Here is a 23957-nt window from a genome sequence, read left to right as displayed (position 1 = left end):
ATCTGAACCCAAAATATATTCAGTGTATTGCAAAAACAAAGGAATTGGCCTAGCAGTTTCAATACTTTTGGAGGGGAGTGTAAAGTATACTAGATGATGGGAGTACAGTTAACAAGTAATGTCACTGGTTTTATTTAGGTGGTTGTGTCAGTGCAGAAGTATTATTTCCCAGAAGTACCCATTATGCTTGTTGAACTACATGGTTTTATTTTGATTGGAAACTTTCCACCTTGCCAACTACTTGGTTGAATATAAAACACTTCTTGGTCATTTTCTGGCCGGACCCAACTTTGGGATTTTATCATGTTTGAATGAATGATCCATTTCACTTCACTTTCCTTGTGGCTGTTCTTAAAGGTAGAATATGCAAGATTTTTGGGTTAAAACATTGTTACAAGACCATTGTAAATCCCTTCCTATCATTGAAAAAGGCTCACTGACATGTTGACTCACCCTCTGCCTGTGTTTATAGTCCTTAAAATCAGGTTTCAAAGTGTACATTTGTCAGGCCGTCAAATGTATCAAAACATTGTACAGCTGTACAACAATTCATTCATTGGTTGAAAATTGGTTCTAACTGTCACAGGGGCGGCCTGTAGCGTAGTGGTTAAGGTACATGACTGGGAGCTGCAACATCGGTGGTTTGAATCCCGGTCTAGCCACAATAAAAATGATCTGCACAGCCGTTGAGGCCCTTAACCCCATATTGCTCCCTGGGCGCTGCACTGTGGCTGCCCACTGCTCCTAATAACTAGGATGGGTCAAATGCAGAGGCCAAATTACCCCACGGGTTCATCCATCCATCCATCCATTATCTGAACCTGCTTATCCTGATCAGGGTCGCAGGGGGGCTGGAGCCTATCCCAGCATACATTGGACGAAAGGCAGGAATACAACCTGGACAGGTCGCCAGTCCATCGCAGGGCACACGCACCATTCACTCACACACTCATGCCTACGGGCAATTTAGACTCTCCAATCGGCCTAACCTGCATGTCTTTGGACTGTGGGAGGAAACCGGAGTACCCGGAGGAAACCCACGCAGACACGGGGAGAACATGCAAACTCCGCACAGAGAGGCCCCGGCCGACGGGGATTCGAACCCAGGACCTCCTTGCTGTGAGGCGGCAGTGCTACCCACTGCACCATCCGTGCCGCCCCCACGGGTTCAATAAAGGTATATTACTACTATTACTATTACAGCCAATGGCGTGGTGGCTTATTCTGATTGTTCGTATAGTTGCTAAAATTGCACTCCAGACAAGCGATCATTGAAACTCTGTATACTACTGCTTATTATCCAAGCGAAGACTACATATCCAGTTATAAAACAATACCAATTAACAACAAGCAAATTAGCTATAGTTAGCTTGACAAATGTACTAATATCCACTTGTAGGAGCCATTTTCCATTTTAATGAGTTTAATGCGTGCTACAGGAGCACAGAGAACTTGGTTTCAATTTGGGATCTTTTATTTTGAAAGAACTCTTATTTTTGTTATTATGAGAAGGCCTTGAGCCTTAAGATGGCCGACACTCACTTTTGATTTTAAAACACTGAGAACAAAGGAATTAGGAAGACGTAAGAGCACACAGTTCTTTACGGCTGTTGAAGACCTTTGGACCCTTTTGAATACTTAAATGTCACATTTTCATTATTTGGATCTACTGATTTAACTAACCATTTGTTTGAATCATTGGAATCTATTGGAGTTTCCTTTGTTTGCTCTCATCCACCTGCCAACTCACCTGCCTTGCCTGTCTGCCCTGCTTCCCTCTCTACCCCCAACCATCGCATCTTCATCCATAAAGGTACAATTCAATCATTGTAAAGCCAGTCAAAGAAGCTCGACATTACGTCTAAACTTGTGGCTATTTTATGGACAAATTTGAAAATATGCCCTTACATAAGGTAAAGAACTATGCCATCGCTTCTGCTGTTTGAGAACCGAATGCTTTGAATTGTTTGGAAAGCATGGAATCTTTGTTTGACTGCATCTGAAGTGTGAAGCTTTTGGATATTTTGGAATTGAAGATGTTTTTTGGAATAGATTCACTATTGGAGTGGCTTATTGTTTGAAACTGGATTTGGAGTGGCCTATAGTTTGAAACTGAATTTGAAGTGGCCTGTTGTTTGATTCTGGATTTGAAGTTGACCATCATATTTTGGACACTGCTATTGGAGCGGATTTAGATTTTTTGTTCATGTTTATGAAGAGAATGAATGTGAAGACACAAATTTTGCCGCCGTGCTGAATTTTGAACTGCTGTTAAGGCAGCCCTACTGCAACGTACAGCTGCTCTGCAGAAAAAGCATGCTTTGGAAAGGGAAAGAATTGAGGTGCAAAATGCAATAGAAAGAGTCGAACTTGAAACAGAGCTGGCTGCAGCTCAGGCCAAAGTGCAAGTGTTTGAGTGCATTGATGTTGAGGCCACTAATTCTAAATTCACCTCAACAGAACCTTCAGAACTATCAGGCGATGGTATGAATGCTTATCTGCAAGAATTCATCCAGAACTCTCACCAGTGCAATATGCCAAGATCTCTGTAGTTCCCAAAACACCGCTGCAAAGAGTTCTGACACAAGATGCAAGGCCAAAGAGGCCTCTACAGCCTGCTCACTCAATCCCATTGAATCCGGCCAATCATAATGCTGCAGGCTCTTCCAGACCACCCATGCCTTCAAGCTCCGTTAATAACAACTTGGGTGCGATCGCTGATCTCATTGTGCAGCAACAAAAGTTGACTTCTCTTCCTACTAGAAATGTGACTGTGTTCAACGGTGAACCGCTCAATTTCAAGCCATTCATGCTGGCATTTCAACACTGCATAGAAAATAATACTAACAGTAGCCAAGACCGGCTATATTATCTCGAACAGTACACGTCCGGGCAGCCTAAGGAGCTGGTCAGAAGTTGCCTTCATATGGATGCAGACAGAGGGTATGCAGAGGCAAAAAGGCTACTGGAACATCATTTTGGAGATGAATTTAAAATCACTAATGCGTACTTGGATAAAGCGTTGAATTGGAGCAACATTCCAACAGACAATGGAGAAGCTTTGCAAAGCTATGCTCTTTTCCTGCGTGGATGTTGCAATGTAATGCGTACCTTGTGGTACATGGATGAACTTAACCTTCCATCAAATTTGAGGCTTCTTATCTCTAAGGTGCCATACAAGCTAAGAGAAAAATGGAGAGAATGTGCTTTTGACATTAGGGAACGAACTGGAGCCAGGGCCACATTTGATGATCTTGTCCACTTCCTGGAAAGGCAGGCCAGGATTCTACAAGACCCCATCTTTGGCAATCTCCAAGATGCCACCGCAACCAAACGACCACCCAAAGCAACCATAAGCGTCACCAAGCCCATTCTAAGTCCTAAACAGAAGACCAGAGGGAGCAGTTTTGCAACGACAGTGGCAGCAGTGCCACACGACAATGCAGCGCGTTCTACTGCAGAGAACACAGTGCAAGTGTCAAGGGTGTCCATCATGCCAAAACTCTGTCCTGTCTGTAATGATGAACATGATATTGCAGACTGCCAAGAGCTGGTGAGCAAGCCTCATAATGCAATAGTTGATCTTTTGAAGACTAAAGGTATCTGCTTTGGCTGTCTGGTTAAAGGGCACATGAGTCGAAATTGCAAAAACAGACAAACCTGTTCAGTGTGCACAAAACTCCATCCTACTATCTTGCACATACCACAGAACGACATTAAAAGCCAAAATGTTGATTCAGCCAAAGTTTCTGAAAAGATAATAAACAACGGGCTGGTTTCATTGAAGACCAAAGCACTTGACTGTAGTGATGAAGACTGCACTCTCGCAATTGTACCAGTCAAAGTCAAGCTAAGTAATTCAAATCATGTTGTCCAGACATACGCTTTCCTTGATCAGGGGAGTTCGGCAACATTTTGTACTGAACAGCTTAGAAGGAAGTTGAATGCCACAGGAAAGCATAAACAAATTCTTCTGCACACGATGGGGCAAAATAAACCTATTAACAGCTTGGTGCTCAAGGGCCTCGAAGTGTGTAGTCTGGAAGGAAGTGAATTCATAGACTTACCTGAAGTTTACACTCAACAAGAAATCCCTGCTGGCAAAGAATACATACCCAGACAAGAAGACATCAGGAAATGGTCCTATCTTCAGGATGTGGAAATACCCAACATTGATGCTGAAATTGACCTTCTCATAGGGATGAATGCACCCAAACTGATGGAGCCGTGGAGAATTATCAATAGCCAGGGTAATGGGCCTTTTGCTATAAAGACACTGCTAGGTTGGGTGGTGAATGGTATTCTCCATAATGAGGATGCATGCATCAATCAGCAAGGCCAGAAGCATGTTCATTCACATAGAATATCTGTTGAAAAAATGAGTGAACTCTTAATTCAGCAATACAATCATGATTTCCCAGAGAAGGGCTTTGAGGAAAAGCAGCAAATGTCAGTTGAAGATTGCAGATACATGCAAATAATGGACAGCTCTGCAAAGATAGTTAATGGACACTACCAACTGCCCTTGCCATTCAAGAAGGACGACCCTACAATGCCAAACAACCGTCACCTGGCAGAGCAACGGACCTTGTCATTGAGGAGAAAGTTTCAGAGGAGCATTGACTTTCATAGGGAGTATACAGCCTTCATGGAAGTAGTCCTATCAAGTGGACATGCTGAACTTGTGCCACAAGAGCAGCTGGAAAATGGAAAGGTGTGGTACATACCTCATCATGGCGTGTTTCATCCAAAGAAGGGGAGTTTGCGAGTGGTGTTTGATTGTTCCGCTGCTTATCAGGGAAAATCACCGAATACTGAACTCCTTCAAGGTCCCAATCTTACAAACACCTTAATTGGAGTTTTAGTCCGTTTCCGTCTAGGCAAGATCGCCATCATGGCTGACGTGGAGAAGATGTTCCACCAAGTCAAAGTCCCACCTCACCATGTGAACTTCCTGCGCTTCCTTTGGTGGCCTGATGGAGATATCAGCCAGCCACTGAAGGAATATAGGATGGTCGTACATCTTTTTGGTGCAACGTCATCGTCCAGCTGTGCAAGTTATGCTTTGAAGAGGACAGCTGAGGATAACAAAGGGTGCTTCTCAGCTGAGGCAACTAGCACAATCATGAATAATTTCTATGTAGATGATCTGTTGAAAGCTGTTGATGCAGAGGGCTTTGCCATCAAGCTCTGCAAGGAATTGAAGTTACCCTGTGCAACTGGAGGCTTTAAGTTGACAAAATGGATTAGTAACGACAGAGCTGTCTTGGCCTCCATTCCTGAGTCTGAAAGGGCAAAGGATGTAAAGAATCTTGATCTTGACATAGAAGATTTGCCAGTTGAGCGGGCTCTGGGTGTGCAATGGTGTGTCAAGGAAGACGCCTTCACATTCCAGGTGACAATCAAGGAGCGTCCATGCAGCAGACGTGGAATTCTGTCCATGGTCAGTTCCATATATGACCCACTGGGCTTTCTTGCACCTCTCACCTTCAAGGCAAAATGCATTCTACAGGAGTTATGCAAGCAGAACGTTGGATGGGATGAGGAGTTGCCAGAGACCCACGCCCAAGCCTGGAAGCAATGGTGGCAAGAACTTCCAAAAGTGAGAGAATTCAAGGTCTGTAGATGTTTGGTTCCAGAAAACTTTGGAAGCATCAAGACAGCACAGAAGCACCACTTCTGTGATGCGAGTGACGTCGGGTATGGGACCGTTACCTACCTGAGGTTGACCAGCAGCAACAAGGCCCATGTCACTTTTCTAATGGGAAAGGCCCGAGTTGCCCCCTTGAAAGTGATGACCACACCACGTATGGAGCTTACTGCTGCAGTTCTGGCAGTACGTATGGACAGAATGCTATCTGAGGAGTTGCACATTGATTTGGATGCATCTCTGTTTTGGACAGATAGCATGACCGTTCTCCGGTATATCCGGAATGAAAGCAGAAGATTCCAGACCTTTGTGGCCAACCGCGTCAATATCATCAGAAGTGCATCAGAGGTGTCTCAGTGGAAGTATATAGGAACAAAATTGAACCCTGCTGATGATGCCTCCCGAGGACTGCATGTCGACACCTTTCTGAAAAGAAAGACTTGGATCAACGGCCCAGACTTCCTAAAGGAACCAACCCATTGCTGGCCAGATCCTCCTTTTGAACATGTCCTGTCTCCAGATGACCCTGAATTAAGAAAGGGAGTTGTCACTGTGAATGTCACTGTAAAGGAAAACTGTGAGGCTACTACTTACCTTTTCAATCGCTTCTCGGCCTTTTGGCTAAGATCAAGGGTAAGATCCATGATTTTTCATGGATCCCCTTGGGTCTCTGCCTTAGGCCTGGAGCTTATAAAACCGGCTCTCAAGCCAGGCTTCGGCCTGGTGGTGAGGAGCGATCGGGGGTTTTATTTTTTTCCCCCTGATTAGCGTAGCGCCCTTCGGGGATTGAATTGGACCCTTCGGGGATTGTATTGGACCCTTCGGGGATTGAATTGTACCCTTCGGGGTCATTGAATTGGACTTATTGATACTGGAATTTGGAAATTGGACTGGGATTGATTTGGATAACGATTCGGACAACGTCGCTGTTGTATATATGTATATAGGATTAGGGTAGATTTAATAAAAAAAAATAATAATAAAAAATAAAATAAAAATAAAAAAAAGAGTCATGTTAATAGTATATGGCTCCTTAGAAATTTCTCATTTTTGATTGTTATAGCTTGCTTCCTGCAGTAGCTATAAGGGGCCGGCTATGTAGGAGCCATTTTCCATTTTAATGAGTTTAATGCGTGCTACAGGAGCACAGAGAACTTGGTTTCAATTTGGGATCTTTTATTTTGAAAGAACTCTTATTTTTGTTATTATGAGAAGACCTTGAGCCTTAAGATGGCCGACACTCACTTTTGATTTTAAAACACTGAGAACAAAGGAATTAGGAAGACGTAAGAGCACACAGTTCTTTACGGCTGTTGAAGACCTTTGGACCCTTTTGAATACTTAAATGTCACATTTTCATTATTTGGATCTACTGATTTAACTACTTTCTACTAACCATTTGTTTGAATCATTGGAATCTATTGGAGTTTCCTTTGTTTGCTCTCATCCACCTGCCAACTCACCTGCCTTGCCTGTCTGCCCTGCTTCCCTCTCTACCCCCAACCATCGCATCTTCATCCATAAAGGTACAATTCAATCATTGTAAAGCCAGTCAAAGAAGCTCGACATTACGTCTAAACTTGTGGCTATTTTATGGACAAATTTGAAAATATGCCCTTACACCACTTATGATAAAATAGAGGCAATACGAACATATTAGCGAATGCACAAGCGTTGTGCTTCAGGTGAATATTTCTAAATTCGGGAAGTTGACTAGTAATAGCTAATTTTCTTGTTGTGACTGATGGTGAACTGGTACTGTTTTCTAACTTGATAAGCAATAGTATACAAAGTTTCAGTGATTGCTTTCCTGGAGTGCAATTTGGGAAGCTACACATTGCTTTTATCTCTTTACGTGTTCAATCATCCGTGTTTAACTTTACTTCACTCAAACTGTAAGTGCCAGTTGCATTGTGTGGGATAGACCATCATATCTTAGTTATATAGCCAGCTAGTTACGTAATGAAATAACTTGCTGTTCACAATATAGTTGGTTAGCTAAAGTAAAAACTAAAATAAATAAAAATAAGAGTTGTGTAGCAGACCAAAGTCAAGAAATAAAGTCCTGTACGGCAAATATTTTCTTACTAGAACACTGAAAAAGACGGCAGGCTCTGTGGTGTTGTGTTTGTCACTGTCAGCTTTTAAAACAGTGCACGAGAACACTGAACTGTAGAATATGCATTATATTCATAGACTGTGGGAAGCATAAACAGTGGTTTGAGGTCGTTTGTTGTTGCAATTCCTCTCTTGACCGTTAGGAGTCCAAAGTAGTACCTACTGTACCTTTCACCAAAATAGCTACTAGTCTTAAAAGTTTGGACGGCATACACCAAGTGGTGCTGATGTATTAAGCCATCAAATATTGAAACAAAATTGCTAAGTGGAACAATTTAACATATTACAATAGGCTCTAATACAAAACCTGCTTTAATACAAAAGATATACTCTAAATTTGACACCCCAATACACATATTTCTACCGGTATAGCTTCATTCCGCCTACCCCTATGTTCAAGCATTTTCAGACCAGGCATAAGCTACATATTGTACTTAGTGAATACGGTCTAAAAACCCACACATGCATGCAGACAGACAGACAGACAGACAGACAGAGAAGCAGACAAATCATAAAATCCAAAAAGCTCTTGACAACAGTTCTCAGAATTAACACAAATTAACATGCACGCTGCGGAGTAGATCTTATATTTATCGCCATCGATATATGAACGAGAGAGACGCATCGCAAGATGCTGCTTGAACTGCGATGAAGAGTATTTCAATTAAGGTCCTGATAAATTGATTGGCAGTTCATGTGCAATTCATTCAATAAAAGCATGTAAATTATTATTATTTTTAAAATGTATTTGTTTAATTATTTTTAAATCAGAGGGTATTGGCTATTCACTGTCTGGGGTATATGTTAGCAGTGTACCTAAAGCAGAAAGTCATTAGAACTTTATGGAAAGTCATAACGTCATCGCAATATACAATGTTATTGCATATCGCATATTTTCCTCATATCGTGCAGCCCTACCGTGGAGACTGCAAACGACAGCTTAGTTAAGATGAAAACACAGTTTGCTTACCCTCTCCTCCAGGCTCCCCTCCTCTCCCAGGTGCTCCCTCCCATCGGGGATGTCCTTGGACAGGACCGGCGTGTGTCTCTTGAGCGCCGGCTCGCGGTTGAGCGTGGTGTAGCCCACGTGCTCGTAGATGGGGTTAATGGTCATCTTGGCGATGTACTCGGCGGCCTTGGTCTCGATGTAGAGCGTGATCAGGCCGTCCGTCACCAGGTCGTGGATGGACTCGAAGCGCTTCTCCCCGACGAAGTGCTTCCCATCGTAGTAGAGGCGGAAGTTCCGGGTTTGGTTTCCGAAGCTGGGCCCGAGGGGAGAGAGACGGGGAAGACGTGTGAGGGGGGGTGCGTGGGTCGGTTAGGGGTGTGCTTTCCCCCCTGTCGGAGGTGCTGCCCGCAGCAATCGAAGGGGGGAAAAGAGCGCAGTGCAGAGAGAGGCAGGGAGAGGCACACCCTGTCTAATAAAGACAGATCGACAGAGACCAGCCGCTCCTAAAAGGAATGGCTTGTTCTCCCCCTCCCGCCTCCTCGGTGCTTTCCCTACAGCTGTGGGGGGAAAAAGGGAAATAAAGCAATGTTCTTCATGCAAGGTTTTTTTTTTGTGTGGCGTCTCGATCAGGGTGCTTTGCTGGTCATAAATAATAAAGCTCTCTATTAGTGCTGATTGATACCGGTTGTACGATGGCTCGGTTAGGTCTCTGTCCGCATCACCTTAGATGGAACGGAGGCCTTTACAAAGTCTGTGAGCAAATGAAGCAAACAAACAAACCAACCTGTGGCAGCGCAGCACAAGAACCAAACTACAAGAAGCATTCTCTTTGGCTGAGCCGTGTGTGTGTATGTGTGTGTGTGCGTACGCATATCTGTGTGTGTGTGTGTGTGTGTGTGTGTGTGTGTATGTGTGTATGTGTGTCTGTGTGCATATGACAAGGCTGGGAAGCGAGCAGAGGCCCGTGCCGCAGTGATGGCTGAAGAAAGACGGGTAAAAATAATCTCAAAGTGATCATCTCAGAAAGAACCCTTGGGAGAAACTTGTGACGCAAGTTCATTAACCCAAAACGCAACCTTTCCAAATTCAGATATAAGCCAGCACCAAGCTCAATTGAAATCATATTTATGGAAAGCAATTATATGAAAGAAGTCGCAAGAGGAAACCCTTCGGTATGAAAAGGTGTTTGGAGGCTGAGAACCTTGTTTGAACAACTTTGCCTTTCCATGAAGTAAAAGCAGAAAAGTTAGCCAACTAGTTAAAATTTATGGAAAGTTAGAGGACTTAAAACTAAAAGAAAAGTTCACTGCCCTTCAATATTACCTGAGCTACAATACTTGGGCGTTTAATACCAATTTGCCCAGTTACCTTAATGATGGATACACTTTTGATTGGACAACTTTCTGATCTATGTCAACGACACTTTATTTGACAGTGGTCATCATGACATGGAAATTACAGTGTCATTACCATGACATAATACCTGTCATGACATGTCATGTCCATTCATAAACAATGACATACCATTGTTATTAGACAATATTCGGTTCTTGTAATGACAACTGACATAACCTGCCTAGAAGGCTCGCTATGACAGGGGTGCCATAGCATGGATTCATCATGACATTTGAAAATGACAGACAATTAATAGCTGAAAGCTGTCACTATGCGCTAGCCTGGAACATAGTGATACATCATGCACAAATAGCTTGTCATAGCTTGTTTATATGCTTTTCTTTGTAGGTTGAGATGAGTTCATCTTGATCGATAATGCAACAATGTTAATTTCTTGTGAAACATACCTCTGGAAGAATGTTAATAGGAGATATGATCACTCATAATAAGAATTATTACGATTACAATTATTATTTAGCTGATGCTAAAGTTACCTAGCTAACTTGCACAAATTAATTCTGCCCACATTTGTATATTAATACATTGCAATGTAAATCTTATGTTGCCAATTAGTGGGTTTGGCAGTCAGTGCACATCTATGCTTACGGTATATTCGTATGGAGACATTTTCTATGCATATTTTAGTTCTAGCTAAGCTAGTCATGGCTTGACCATTACTTATGTTGCATCACTGCAAAGTTGCGTTGGTAAATGGGCGTATGCGACTTAAACAAGAGGTTCGATTTCATTTTCATGTTTGTGAATTCATTAATTCCATGTTAGTATAACATGTTAGCTTAGCATAAAGACTTGAAGCCTATTGGAGCCAGTAGCCTACCTCCTTCAAAGTGAAGAAATAAACCTTACAGCAACTCCGAAGTGGTCTTATTTACACGCATGTGTATTTGAAATATACATGCAGGAAAACATTTTTCAAATGAGACATTGTTTTTGGAGAAGTTCACTGCGCTCAACCAGTGGAAGACTGAGTAAAATCAAACCAACAGAATGACAATTTAAATTTGAGGCTACAGGTGCTGAGGTAGAGGAACAGGATTCATTTTACTACAACGCATGCATAACCAATAACAATTAGCAACAGTGACAGGCCTACTGCCTGGACCCTCGCAGCTAGGGATGTGTATCGTTAGGATTTTATTGATACCGATACCAATACCGATACTCCTTATCGGTGCCGGTATTTATTGATACTCTTATCGATACCACGGTGTGTAATTTAGTGTATAAAATAAAGACGTTACAAGATGGTAAAAGATTCAATTGTTTTTTATTACCACAAGGGGGGTAACACCAGCAACATCATTAAACAACTTACAGCACCTGCCTTTTAAGCCCTTAGCAAGTCAACATGTGCAGTGCGAGGTATGTCAAAAAAACGAGCAGGCAGCTCCATACAGCCTTAAAGGTAAGTGTCAATGTGATTCAACAGAACAGAAGCTTAACTTAAAATTACAAATGCATCTCAGAATAGATTAAATAAAATAAAAAAACCTGTTGTTAGCGTTATGCTAACTTTAGAAGCGTTGTTTAGGCCGTATAGTTATTTGTACCCCGCTATTAGACACAGAGGAATTAGTAAAACATTTTAATAGTGTATGCTTGGGCATACTAGATGATATCTCTCCTTTTAAAATTAGGTCAAAGTCAACCGTAAAGAGACTCCCTTGGCTTTACGATAATGATTTACAAAATCTAAAGAAAGAACGAAGGCAAGCTGAACGAAAATGGAAGACATCTAATTTACATGCTGACTATCTTCATATTAAAGATTTGTTTACAAAATTCAACCAGGCAGTTAAAAATGTATTTCTCGAACTTGATATCTGTCAATAGCCGTAAGCCAAGATGTTTGTTTCAAACTATCGACTACATTTTAAATCCCTCTCCGAATGTTTTTTCTGAATCCTCATTTGAGCTCTGCCAGAGGTTTTTAACATTTTTTATTGAAAAGATCGATAATATCACAATTAGAATCACTCCCTCTGCTCAATTTATGAATGTTTCGTGCCATACTTCTGCTACATTTAGCTCATGAGAATCCATTGCAATGGTAGACCTTAATGATATTATTTCTGATATGAAGCCTTCCTCCTGTCCTATGGATGTCATCCCGGCTAAACTCCTGAAGGATGTTCTAGGAACTATAGGTCCAGACATTGTTTTGATTATAAATAGCTCATTGGCCTCAGGGTGTGTACCCTCTCATTTTAAATGCGCTTCAATCCAGCCTCTTCTTAAAAAAACAAATTTAGATGCTTCACTTTTAAATAATTTTAGGCCAATTTCAAAGCTTCCCGTTATTTCAAAATACACAGAGACTGCCCTTTTAAAGGTAGTTAATGATCTACTGCTGAATGCAGACTCTGGTGAAACATCCATTTTAGTTCTTCTTGATCTTAGTGCAGCGTTCGATACGGTTGACCACTCAATCCTCATCGATAGACTTAAAAACTGGGTTGGCATTTCTGGGATTGCACTGGAATGGTTCTCCTCTTATCTGTCGAATAGAACCTTTTCTGTCTCCATAGGTAATTCAGTTCTCGTCTGCTATTTTAACTTGCGGTGTTCCTCAAGGATCTATCCTCGGACCCATTTTATTTTCTATTTATATGTTACCTCTGGGCAGAGTTATTCAAGATCACCACATATCATTTCATTGTTATGCAGACGATACACAATTATATCTTTCAGTTAAACGCAATGAGGTTAACACACTGTCAACCTTACTAGACTGCCTAACTGATGTTCAACGCTGGATGGCTCAAAACTTCCTACAACTTAATCCCGATAAGACTGAAGTTTAAATTTTTGGAAAACCAGAGATCGCTCAACAAATTCGTTTAAACCTTGGCCCTTTTGCACATAATGTGAAAAGTACTGCTCGAAATCTGGGAGTAATTTTGGACTCAGAACTTAATCTCAATCTCGACATTACAAAAGTAATCCAGACTTGTTTTTACCATTTAAGAAATATCTCAAAAATCAGATGCATGTTATCATTACAGGATACAGAAAAAATAATTCATGCTTTTGTTTCTTCACGTCTGGACTATTGTAACTCCATATATACATGTTGTTGGGGGACAGACGAATTTGTGTATTGGACCACTTCACAAATGATAATGACCGCTATCAGTTTCAAGGTTCCCCCTCTGGGGATTTTCCACTGGACTCCAGGGGGGAGCGGGGCAAGGCCTCACAACCATTAAGGATTTGAATGGCCCAATCCGAGGTGCTCGGGATAGGCGCAATTCCTTACCACCAATCAGAGGTTACACTTGGATTTGTAGACATATTTGAATATATGCAAATGTAATCCTTTAAAACATCCCAAACACCATTGCTCTTTGGAACATTTTCCTGATTGTAATAAACTTTCCTGTTTTCTAATGACGAACATCGGATCTGCTTCTTCCTGTGACAACGGTCATCTTACTGGTTCCTGGTAAAACTTAGATTTACTAACAATGTCTAAGTCATAAATCCATGTCCCGTCTCCAGGTGGTGCAGAATGCAGCAGCCAGACTTTTGACTAGGACAAATAGAAGGGCCCATATTACCCCAGTTCTAGCGACGTTACACTGGCTTCCTATTGAATTTAGAGTCAATTTTAAAATTTTTCACTGGCTGGCATTGCTCTGGAATATATTATTGACCTTTTAACATCATATCAAACTTCTCTCACACTCAGATCATCTTCCTTGGCATTATTGGCTGTTCCAAAGTCCAGGCTGAAAACAAAGGGTGATCGTGCTTTTTCGGTCGTAGCGCCCAGACTTTGGAACAGCCTTCCTTTGGATATCAGAACAGCTTCCTCCGTGTCCACTTTTAAGACCCAGGTCAAGACTCTTACTTTTATAAAATGGCTTTTAATATTTAATGTTTTATGTTTTGTGTATTTTTATCTCTTTTATATTTTATTGTTGCTGTTTTGTCTAATTCTTGTTTTCTTTTTGTGTGCTGTTTGTGAAGCACCTTGTGCTCTTATGCTTGAAAGATGCTGATATAAATAAAATACTTACTTACTAGGCAGTCAAACACGCCGCACTCCTTCAGCTTTATGCTATGGGTGGACTGCAAGTGTTTCATGATATTGCTGGTGTTATCCCCTTTGACGCAACTACTTTCTTGCATATATTGCATTGAGCCGAGGATTAATTGAGTTTGATGAAGTGAGCCCATACCTTGGAGCGCTTACCTCTTACGGCCGACATATTGACTACTAGAGAAAACAATGGGGCGCTGCGTCATAACCTGTCGACGGCGGCAGTGTCATAATTACGCGACGGTTAGGTAGACGAGGTAAAAAATACCGAAAACAGTATAATTTGTCCAGAATCTTTAGCGGTACTCTGGTACCGACAAATTAGGAACCGGTACCAAAAAATACCGGCTCTCGGTACACATCCCTACTCACAGCGTCTCAAAAGTGTCCACTCCATGCCCACAGAAAATATCTTTAAATCGAAGGCTGAGAAGAACAAGGGGCAGATCCTTCAAGACAACCACAGTCGCCTTAACATTTTACACTCATTGAGCCTCACACAGACTTGTTCTTAAATCACTCGTACAAGCGATTTAAGAGAACTGGCACACTCACCAATTTCCTTTTATTTAGAATATTTACTTAGGCAGAAATAAAATTTACGAGTGGTCTTAACCTGTCGTAAGAATCATGTAAACAACGCATTCCATTAATTTTATATGGAGAGGGTGTCAGAGCAGCTCACCTCACACACAAGAAATTTGATCAGACTTGCAAACTAGGCTTTGCAGATCAAATATGAATCAAGTTTCAGCAACTGCATTGCTTATTTCATGCCTCTAATGTTTTTTTGCCTCAAAGTATTTTATTGGACTGTTTAGGAGGAATAAGACCGTTTATCAATGGTCTGCCATATTGTTGTTTTGCAAAAACAAATAAACAGCAGACTACCCAATCAGGTTCCAACTACGTCCTTTGTTCTTGTTAATCCAATAGTACCATATACATTCAATGAGCACTTTATTAGCTATTTATTGCTTTTTTTTTAGACTCAAGTCTTCTGCTGCCGTAGCCTATCCATTTTGAGGTTTGACACGTTTGTGTGTTCAGAGATGCTCCTCTGCATACTACTGTTGTAATGTGTGGTTATTTACGTTACCGTCACCTTCCTGTCAGCTTTGGCCAGTCTGGCCATTCCCTATCACCCCTCTCTCATTAACAATGCATTTTTGCCCGCAGAAATTGGTGCTGTTCATTGGATGTTTTTTGCACAATTCTCTGCAAACTCTAGAGACTGTTTCAGTATTATAATCGTCATATAGGACAGTTTTGGCAGAAGTTAGGAGCGCTTGTTGAATCCGACGTGATACACATGTACGCGTAAGTAAGATATATTTATATGTTCTTGCACACGGGCCATGAAAAGAGGTTTTGGACTTCTACTCAGATTTTCTGGGCTGTTTTTCCTGTTCTGTTCATTTCCTGCACAAAATGTCCTACAGTCTCAAACTGGAGAAAGAATTCATGACGCATGGAAAGATGGGAATTTCAAAACCAACAGTGGGGGTTTTGTGTACCTGAGTCTTCCTGTTTACAATCTGAAAGTGGAAGTGCAGGGAAACCGTCCCACGAGACATCGTATTCAGTGATGGAAATATCTAGAGGGATAAATATTAGTTATGCAACACCTCCCATTTTAGATGAGTTTCCTTACAAATGCACACAATTCTACAAGCTATACAAGCTATTCTCTCTGTTGAGAATTTCCATACTACTCAATTAAAGACCTGATTTATCAGTGAATGCTGTCCTCACAGGGATGTAAACAAGCACAAAGCATTCTCCAAAGGGAAAATGCATGCACAGTCCTGCTGACTGCTGAAGTTTTGGAGGGTGGGGTGAAAGTGATCAGGTAGAGGCATATGATTTTCACTCCACAAGCAAAACCATTTTAAATTAAAATTAAAATGAGGTCAATCACAGCATCTGGCCTAGGTGCGTGAAAGCAGGGCTGGCAGCAGTGTTGGGGGAAGTGGCGGGGCACTGCTGGCTTGGACGAAACGGTGGAAATGGAGACACACGCGAACACCGCGTTTGATAACCAGTGACCCCGGCTGGCCAAATGCATGTCTGTGGACTAGGCTACATGGCAAAATCTTCCCTCCTGAGAGCTTAGCTGTAAGTCGGCAGTATGAAAAAAAGAAAAGAAAAAAGTCTGGAGAAACCGCATGTTTTGGGGGAGAACTGTGGATGTCCTCACTCTTCAGATTGGGAAATAGGGACCCCTGAATGTACTGTACCTGCGGTTGCAAATTGCGAACTGAACATTCCAAATTAGGGTAGGAATTAAGACATGCCTCACACTGGGCACCAATATTATTTTAAAAGGACATGTACATATGATCTGACCTAGACGGTCCTGATTTATTCCCGTGCCTAAAATCAAGGGTGAGGAGTGCCCTCATTAAATTAGCACTTCCCATATATACACTTAATGGTTAAATCCAGGATAAGCAGCCATTTCACTAATCCAATTTAACACTCCAAGAGGCAACTCCAGCATTGTAAGCCAACTCTGCTCTGAGAGCACCATCCAAACTGAACAATTCTATTACACTGTGCGCATCTCCAAACAAATTTAATTCAGGAATAAACCATCCTTCTTAATCCACTTAACATCTGGACCATTTCAAAATATGATTATAGTAGCACTGGAAAAGGGGTAAAAATAAATTGGTTCAGTCATTCAGAACAGAGTACTGATCAAAATTATACAGTGCAGTCAGTCTTTCGTGTCAAAAAAAAGGGATCTAACAGTGTGTGTTTTAAACAATCAGTAATCATTTTTCCAGTTTTGCTGCATTTAGCGACATCTGTCACTGTTGGTCACAACAGTCTGTTTTCATATTCCAAATTCCATTCAAAACGAAGCAACAACCCCAAACATGATTTTATGGCAAAAAAAACAAACCTAATGTCAACATGTGGATACATTCGATAAGTTTTACTGCTAGAAACATTAACTGTGACAAGAAAAACTGAGCCATGGATGGGTAACCACTGTGTAAGTAGCCTACAATGTACGTAGATATGCTCACTTTCACTATTTTTTATCCACAACTGCTGAAAAGAAAGCAAAGGAGGAGGTTACTCCAGGAACCACTGTCAGATATTACAAAAGAACCCTTGATAACTTCTCAGGTGGGCATTTTTGTAGCAATACCGATTCTATGCGTTTGCCTTCTCTATATGTGGCTCTCCATGGTAGTGCAGAGCAGAAGATTCTGGCAATGGATTAAAATGTGAAGACACGCACACAGAATGCGAATGTGGAAGAGCTAGCGTAAAATCAGAGACCCGTCCCGCAGTATCTCTGCTAACCTACAGAAGACTGAGAAGAGTAATGTATAAATGCGTTAAACCTCCTCTTTTTCTTACTTTTACAGATGAAAAATTGTCAGTGAACATACGTACTTGCATCATATTTACATAATCCAATATGAATACATTACAGATTGACATAAAAAAGGGGGGAAAAGAGCCGGTTGTCTGGGCAACATTTTGTCACCTACATACTCAGCTTTACCTCCTGTCTCACATATGACTCATATGAGTTATTTTTATTACAAGCACATTGTCAAATGTAAGACAAAATATTCACAGTATTAATGGTCAATACTTAATCTCTGTAGAAGCACCTCATGAGTTCTGTGAGCTTATTGGTATAATCACATTTTTGCTGGCTTTGCCTTTGAAGGCATTACTCAACAGGAGGACCAGAGTTGTGGCAATGACGGTCAAGGCAGCCATTACGAGGCTGATAAATAAGAAAAGAATAGTCAGAAACATAGGCCAAACAATAGCCTTAACAAAATCAACTGTTTGGAACATTGTTAAGAAGAAAGAGAGCTCAGTAATTAAAAAGAGACAGGCAGAGGCCAAGGAAGACCTCTACAGTTAATGACTGAAGAATTCTCACCATAATAAAGACAAAACCCCAAACACACGTCTAACAGATCAGAAACAACAGAAATACTTACGGACTGTACTATATTATGTTCACCTCAAAATTAAAGGACACAAGAGTTTTGAGTGGTTATAATCTTAATATCCGATTTAGATTTGAGGGCCAGAGTTTGAAATGTGCATTCAAATGCTATTAATTATTACATATACTTCAGGATACACAGAAGATGCATTACACAGCATTTATTTTCTCCCGGGCAATTAGTGTTACTGATTGGCCAGACTGTCCAAAACCGTGTGATGCTGCTTCAGAGAAGTAATGATATCTTGGCAATGACTCAATTATCCAAGACAAAATGTTCCGGACATGCTGAAAGTGGGTCAACTAACTCATAGCCAGTACCAGCTCTCTTGTAATGGCACGTAGCAAAGTTGTAAACGGAGTTCTTAGGTGATACAGAGCATTTTTAAATGAGAAATGGCATGTAAACTCATAGTTGAAGTATACTCAAGCTTTGTTCCAACCAATTGCCTTGTTTTTAATTTTCTGACAGCTCTATAAATTTCCCTGGTTCAAGCCTGTACTTGAGCACTGTAAAATCATGAGGATACACTTGCAGTCTGCAGCTGTAGCCAGCACTCATGCACGTCAGATAAGACATGATTGAGTCAATAAAATAATTAAAACCAGAAGTTGGCACAAAATCCTGTGTTAAAGTAAACAACTGTTTGTTACAGCTTACTGATGTGAGGTGTAAAATGCAGCTATGAGATACCAGCTACCCAGCTGTTTCAAAACATAGCTCGAGCTGGGCAAACCATGTTGAGTATGGAGCTTGTCTGACTGGTCAACCAGCTACCAGCTACCAGCTGTTTCAAAACCTAGCTTGAGCTGTTTTTTCCCCACCCCAACGCCAGACTCAGAGGGAGTGCTAATGCATGTATGGCCCGCTATTCATCCAACTGAATGACGGCAGATTCCAATGCTGGTGTTAGTTGACATGAGTCCCTTGTTCAAAGCCAGCTTACTAGCTGTTTACACCAATCCGATATATGTTTTTACTATATTAATTCAATTCTGCCTTACTCCATTTCAAAAAATTTGAACGACAATTCGATTAGTGAATCTACCATTGAATCAACTCAGATGACTCAGAGAACGTGATTTCTTTCAACTTCAGCAGGTATTTTGAGAGAAATTAAATTTGTAAAAATACTTGGGATTTACTTACTTTCTAATAATGGCAGCATAATGAAACATTAAATTATGTAATTTTTCATGACTTCCAATATGCTGTGAAGTTTTAAAAATAATATAATTAATTATTACATTTCAGTGTGGTTGCATTATCGGAAAAGCAAGCAAATCAAAATATTCTTACGAATAAAATCGCTCACATTTTTTTTATTACAATACTAAAATTGCATTTATACATGATGGCTCCCTATTCAGAACAATGGCAGACAATGGTCTGCGTTTCCCCTCACAAGGCTCCGTCAACATGCCAATGACGCGTTGCCAACTGGATCTATGGTGGATGCACAACTGAACCCTTCTACTATACGCTGACCATTTCAAAGGGCCGCATTCAGGCATCAGACAATGGCTTCCACTGACCGTAATGCTAAAGTGTAGGTCCCTGGCTGTCTCTGGCTCTCCCGAATGAGGTAGCTGCCCTCGGCAACACTCAGCAACAGATCAGCATCTTCTCTGGAGATCATTCCATGATACCTGCACAATGAAAGTCAGGTGATGCACTCATCAGTGGGAAAGATAGACCTTTTAATGCCAAATAGGAGTCTCAATATTTTCGGTAAACGTATTGTGAAGGTTTCATAAAGTTCATGATAAAATGACACACTATACAATACCATACAAACAAAGTGTAAGGAGAAGGAACCAAAAAAATAATAATAAACTCACTCTCTTCCATAGTATTTCGGTCTATTGTCCACCTGAAAACACAAGAAAGACGGATTAAAGGACAGGACACCTGCTTAAATGTGTGTTATAAGACCCGTGTGCCCAATTCAAATGCAATGCGTGAAATGGCAGACAATTAGGCAGATTAAAATCCTTTTTCACTTGCTAATGAAGAGTATTATTAAATCCCTTATTCCAGGAAGTGCAACGTCTTCCAATCTTAAGTGCCATCTAGAGAACTCCTGGACCACGGCAGTTTATGATTGGTCACCATCGCCGCCGGAACCTGCTGCAAGTAATATGCAGTTATTTCAGTGTAATGCCTAGCAACATGAAAGGGCTAGGGGAGGAAAGGCCTGGTCCGCAGTTATTAATAATACCAATATAAGAAGGCGATTCAACTGATAAGAAAAACACACAAAGAACAAGACCGCGAGCAGCTGATTTGAGCATTTAACCTTGAGAGTGATGGCTGAATGTGAAAGGTAATAATCAGTAAAGCTCTATGAATAGAAATGAGGGGCAGATTAAAAAGGCATCAGGTCATTTACAGAGATATTGAGAGGTGCTGAGTTGCTTTGTATTCAATCACACACGACCCTTGGCAGCTTTCTCCCTTCCCTCTATTGAGCAGATTAAATGAACTTTGGGGGGGTGGGGAGTTTAGTGCACAATGTAGGCCCATGTTCAGAACGCTATCCCTAAAACAGATCAGGCCTGCTCTTTTTCACACGTGCAAAAATAGACGTGTGAAAAGACAAATACATTCACATACAGTACTGTGCAGAAGTCTTAGGCACCCGAGACTTTATTATACATGTTTATTTTTGTGTGTGTGTTAGAATAAAAGAACACATTTGAGATTTCCAAATATTCATTTTCCAAAAGATTTAATTTTACAGAGACATTTTTGGATCTAATTTAAAAAAGTAACATTACTGTAAGCAATTGACTAATTTTTACATAAAAACTTGATCAAGGCTGTTTGAGATCTGAAGCAAGGAGCCAACCAAAGTCTGCAGAAGAACTGTGGCAAGTTCTCCAACATGCTTGGAACAACCTCCCTGCTGATTGTCTTAGCCAACGCTGTCCTGCAGTTCTATATCTCAGAGAAGTGATGCAGTCTTAACGCTGAAGGGTGGTCACAAAAAATATTGATTTGATTCATTTTTTTCAATTACTAAAATGTAATGTAAAATGTACAGTATGTTTATTTAGGGCCTTTCACTTAATTGTTTTTGAAATAATCTTATCTGAACAGAATGTTATACTGGTAACTAAGACCTTTGCACAGTACTGCATATGTTTGCCTGCGTGTGCCTACATACTCACACACAAACACATTCTCATGGACCAGTGATTGATAGGTTAAACCCTTCTTTTAACGCAATGAAGACTGACAGAAAATATAAACATGGAGGTAGCCATTCTTTCCCAGTCAGCTAAGTCAATTCTTTTTACCCTGATCAATGGCTAAAGCCTGGTGGGGAGATGACCTGCGGGGCAATGAGCAAGCTAATTTAGCAAACGGAGAGAGTGGTTCAAATAAAACTGGCTACAATAAAAACACAATGCGTGGATAGGGAGGGGAGGACGTCCAACCGATGATCGGATATAACGATTTGCTGAGCTCGGTTTGCACAGCAAAAAGGATTCCAGTGTTAGGAAGTTTGGACACAAAACCAAATGCTGAGAACTATATTCAATAAAGCAAATGCTGCACTCCTACAGTATAACCTATGAACGCTTCCAGCAGTATCACGTGTCACATCGATTCACACAATATTAACCTTGAACGATCTTCCCTGGGTGAGATTAAATTACCCAGGCGGAACAAAATGAGAGCACTATCAGTGGAATTCAGTGTTAAATAAAAATAGTCAATTCGCTGTCTGCCTGAGAAAGAATTGTGAGATCATAAGGAAAATAAAAAGCAATTTCAATAAAACGGTTGTATTCCATTAAATGTCCATGAGAAGATATGCATCTACACTGCGTACCCACTGTTCACTCATGTAGAATGAAGAATGTGTACATGTCAGATGGTGGGAGGGAAATGAGAATTCTCTGGTGTTAATATGGTTCCTAGCTTTTCAACAAACAAACCAACCAAAGTATTAAAGATATTATTCACCCCTTGTGCTTCAGTTTATTTAATACGGGGGATGCCTCAACGTAAACATTTTAAAGGGGGAATAAATGTGTAATCAAAAGGGCTTTGCAGCAATTACTACAGCTACATGATGAACTGGTTTTGTGCCAAGACGCCAGCCTATAGCCACCAGAAGTATGTATTTACACTTTACCTGTTCTCTAGAGAACAGCTCAAAACCCAGTACTATAACCACCAAACATGGAGGCACCCAGCCAGTACCAGCAGAAACTGGGTCACAACTGGAACTCTGCATTGGCAATGCTTCCAGCTGTTTACCCTTCCCAAAGCAGAAGACCCTTCCAGAGGACCAGCTGGCCACACTGCACACATGCAGACTGAACCCTGCTCCATGCCTCGGAGGGCACGGCAAGCAGGGCTTCGAAGAAAACACAGCAGCAGGCCACCGGCTGGTTCCAGGAGAATAAACAGAGAGCTTGAGGGGTTGATAGCTCAATGAAATCTGTCTTCTACAGCAATTCACTTCTGGCCTGATATAACCATTATAGTGAAATATTATATTAACTATTTATTATAAGTAACTACTTTTGCCATAGTATGCCAGCTCGCAATGACTCAAGAAATGTTGTGACATTTGAAACAGAAGCGGTACAAAATAGAATACAAATAATTTTTTGCCATTATAAACAAAATTAATTTTTGCCATTCAGGCTAATATTACAAAACCCAAGCCTAAGTGCAATTTTGGTTGAGCAAGCTAGATAGAGCATAGCATATCGTTTTCAACATTTCATTCAGATTCAGTGCCTTCTCCCTGAATCTCACCATTCTTCCAATAGTGGTGTAAATATTGTGATCAATAAACACAAAGGTCAAACACCGATTGGCTCAAAGTAATTATTCTGTTGTGGTTCACATCTGGGTCATCGCCTGTTGTAACCTTGTTTCAAATAAAATAAAATAAAATAAAATAAAATAAAATAAAATAAATCTCGGACTATCCGTGGTGTATTTTCCCCCCCGCCATTTTGGCTCTGGGTCTTCAATAGGATGAGGGCCTGACGCTCCTCATCGTCTCACTCTGCCACACTCTCACCGCCTACCACGGACACAACTGCTGAACAAGAAGCACTTCCTGCATGTTCGCCTCTGTGGCGGTCAATAGTACCCGATGGCTTTGTGGGTCATTAAAGCACATGTACTGTACATACAGTAAGTTGCATCAAAAATAATGATCCGTTTATGAGTGAGGAAAGAGGACAGGCAGTCTGATTCTCGGCAGGGTGCAGGCGGGGCTCTTTGAAGCCCGCCCCGGCAGTGGGGTGGCAGAAGGCAGCACGCGCTGCCAGGGCCAGTGTGACCATGTTCAAACGGACCTCAGCTTCAAAGCCCCGGCCCCAGTGTGGAGTGCCACGTGAGCCAACGCTGGGAGGGCTATACACTTATGGGCTGCATGATATATCCTACATTTATCATCGAGATATGAACATGAGGAATAAAGCATCGCAAAATACTGCTTGTACTGCAGTGCTATTTTCTCAATAAAAGCATGTCGGAAATGTTTTTAATTAAAAAATTTTTTTAATTTTTTTTTAAAATAACATCACATATTGCATATTTTCCTCATATCAGGCAGCTCTACAACAATGACCACATTCCCTATCCTCCGAGGCTTGCACAAAGTCACCAAAACCTCCATTCTCAAGTCACTGTGGAAAATATTAGGCACAGAATTTTATTTTTGAACATAAACAATGGTTTAAACTGAATAACTTCCAATTAAACAGCTTCCAAGCTTCATGGGATTTAGCCAATGTAAAGCAAATGTGTCCATTT

The 23957-nt window shown here is 41.1% G+C and overlaps 1 protein-coding gene across 3 annotated transcripts in view; it reads right to left on the bottom strand.

Annotated features, from left to right (window-relative positions):
* The window catches only part of chn1 (chimerin 1), a 79859-nt gene that overhangs the window by 33561 nt on the left and 22341 nt on the right, over window positions 1-23957 (bottom strand). For all 3 annotated transcript variants that reach the window (XM_061235745.1, XM_061235744.1, XM_061235746.1), the window contains exons 5-7: window positions 20009-20040; window positions 19703-19816; window positions 8739-9030 (exon numbers count right to left, since the gene is read on the bottom strand). In XM_061235745.1, coding sequence (XP_061091729.1) covers window positions 8739-9030; window positions 19703-19816; window positions 20009-20040 — 438 coding nt within the window. The remainder of the gene's footprint in view (window positions 1-8738; window positions 9031-19702; window positions 19817-20008; window positions 20041-23957) is intronic.

This window comes from Conger conger, chromosome 3, assembly GCF_963514075.1.
Source record: "Conger conger chromosome 3, fConCon1.1, whole genome shotgun sequence".
NCBI classification, from domain to species: Eukaryota; Metazoa; Chordata; class Actinopteri; order Anguilliformes; family Congridae; genus Conger; species Conger conger.
The sequence above is the reverse complement of the archived record's forward strand: the minus strand, read 5'-3'. Positions and strand labels throughout refer to the sequence as shown.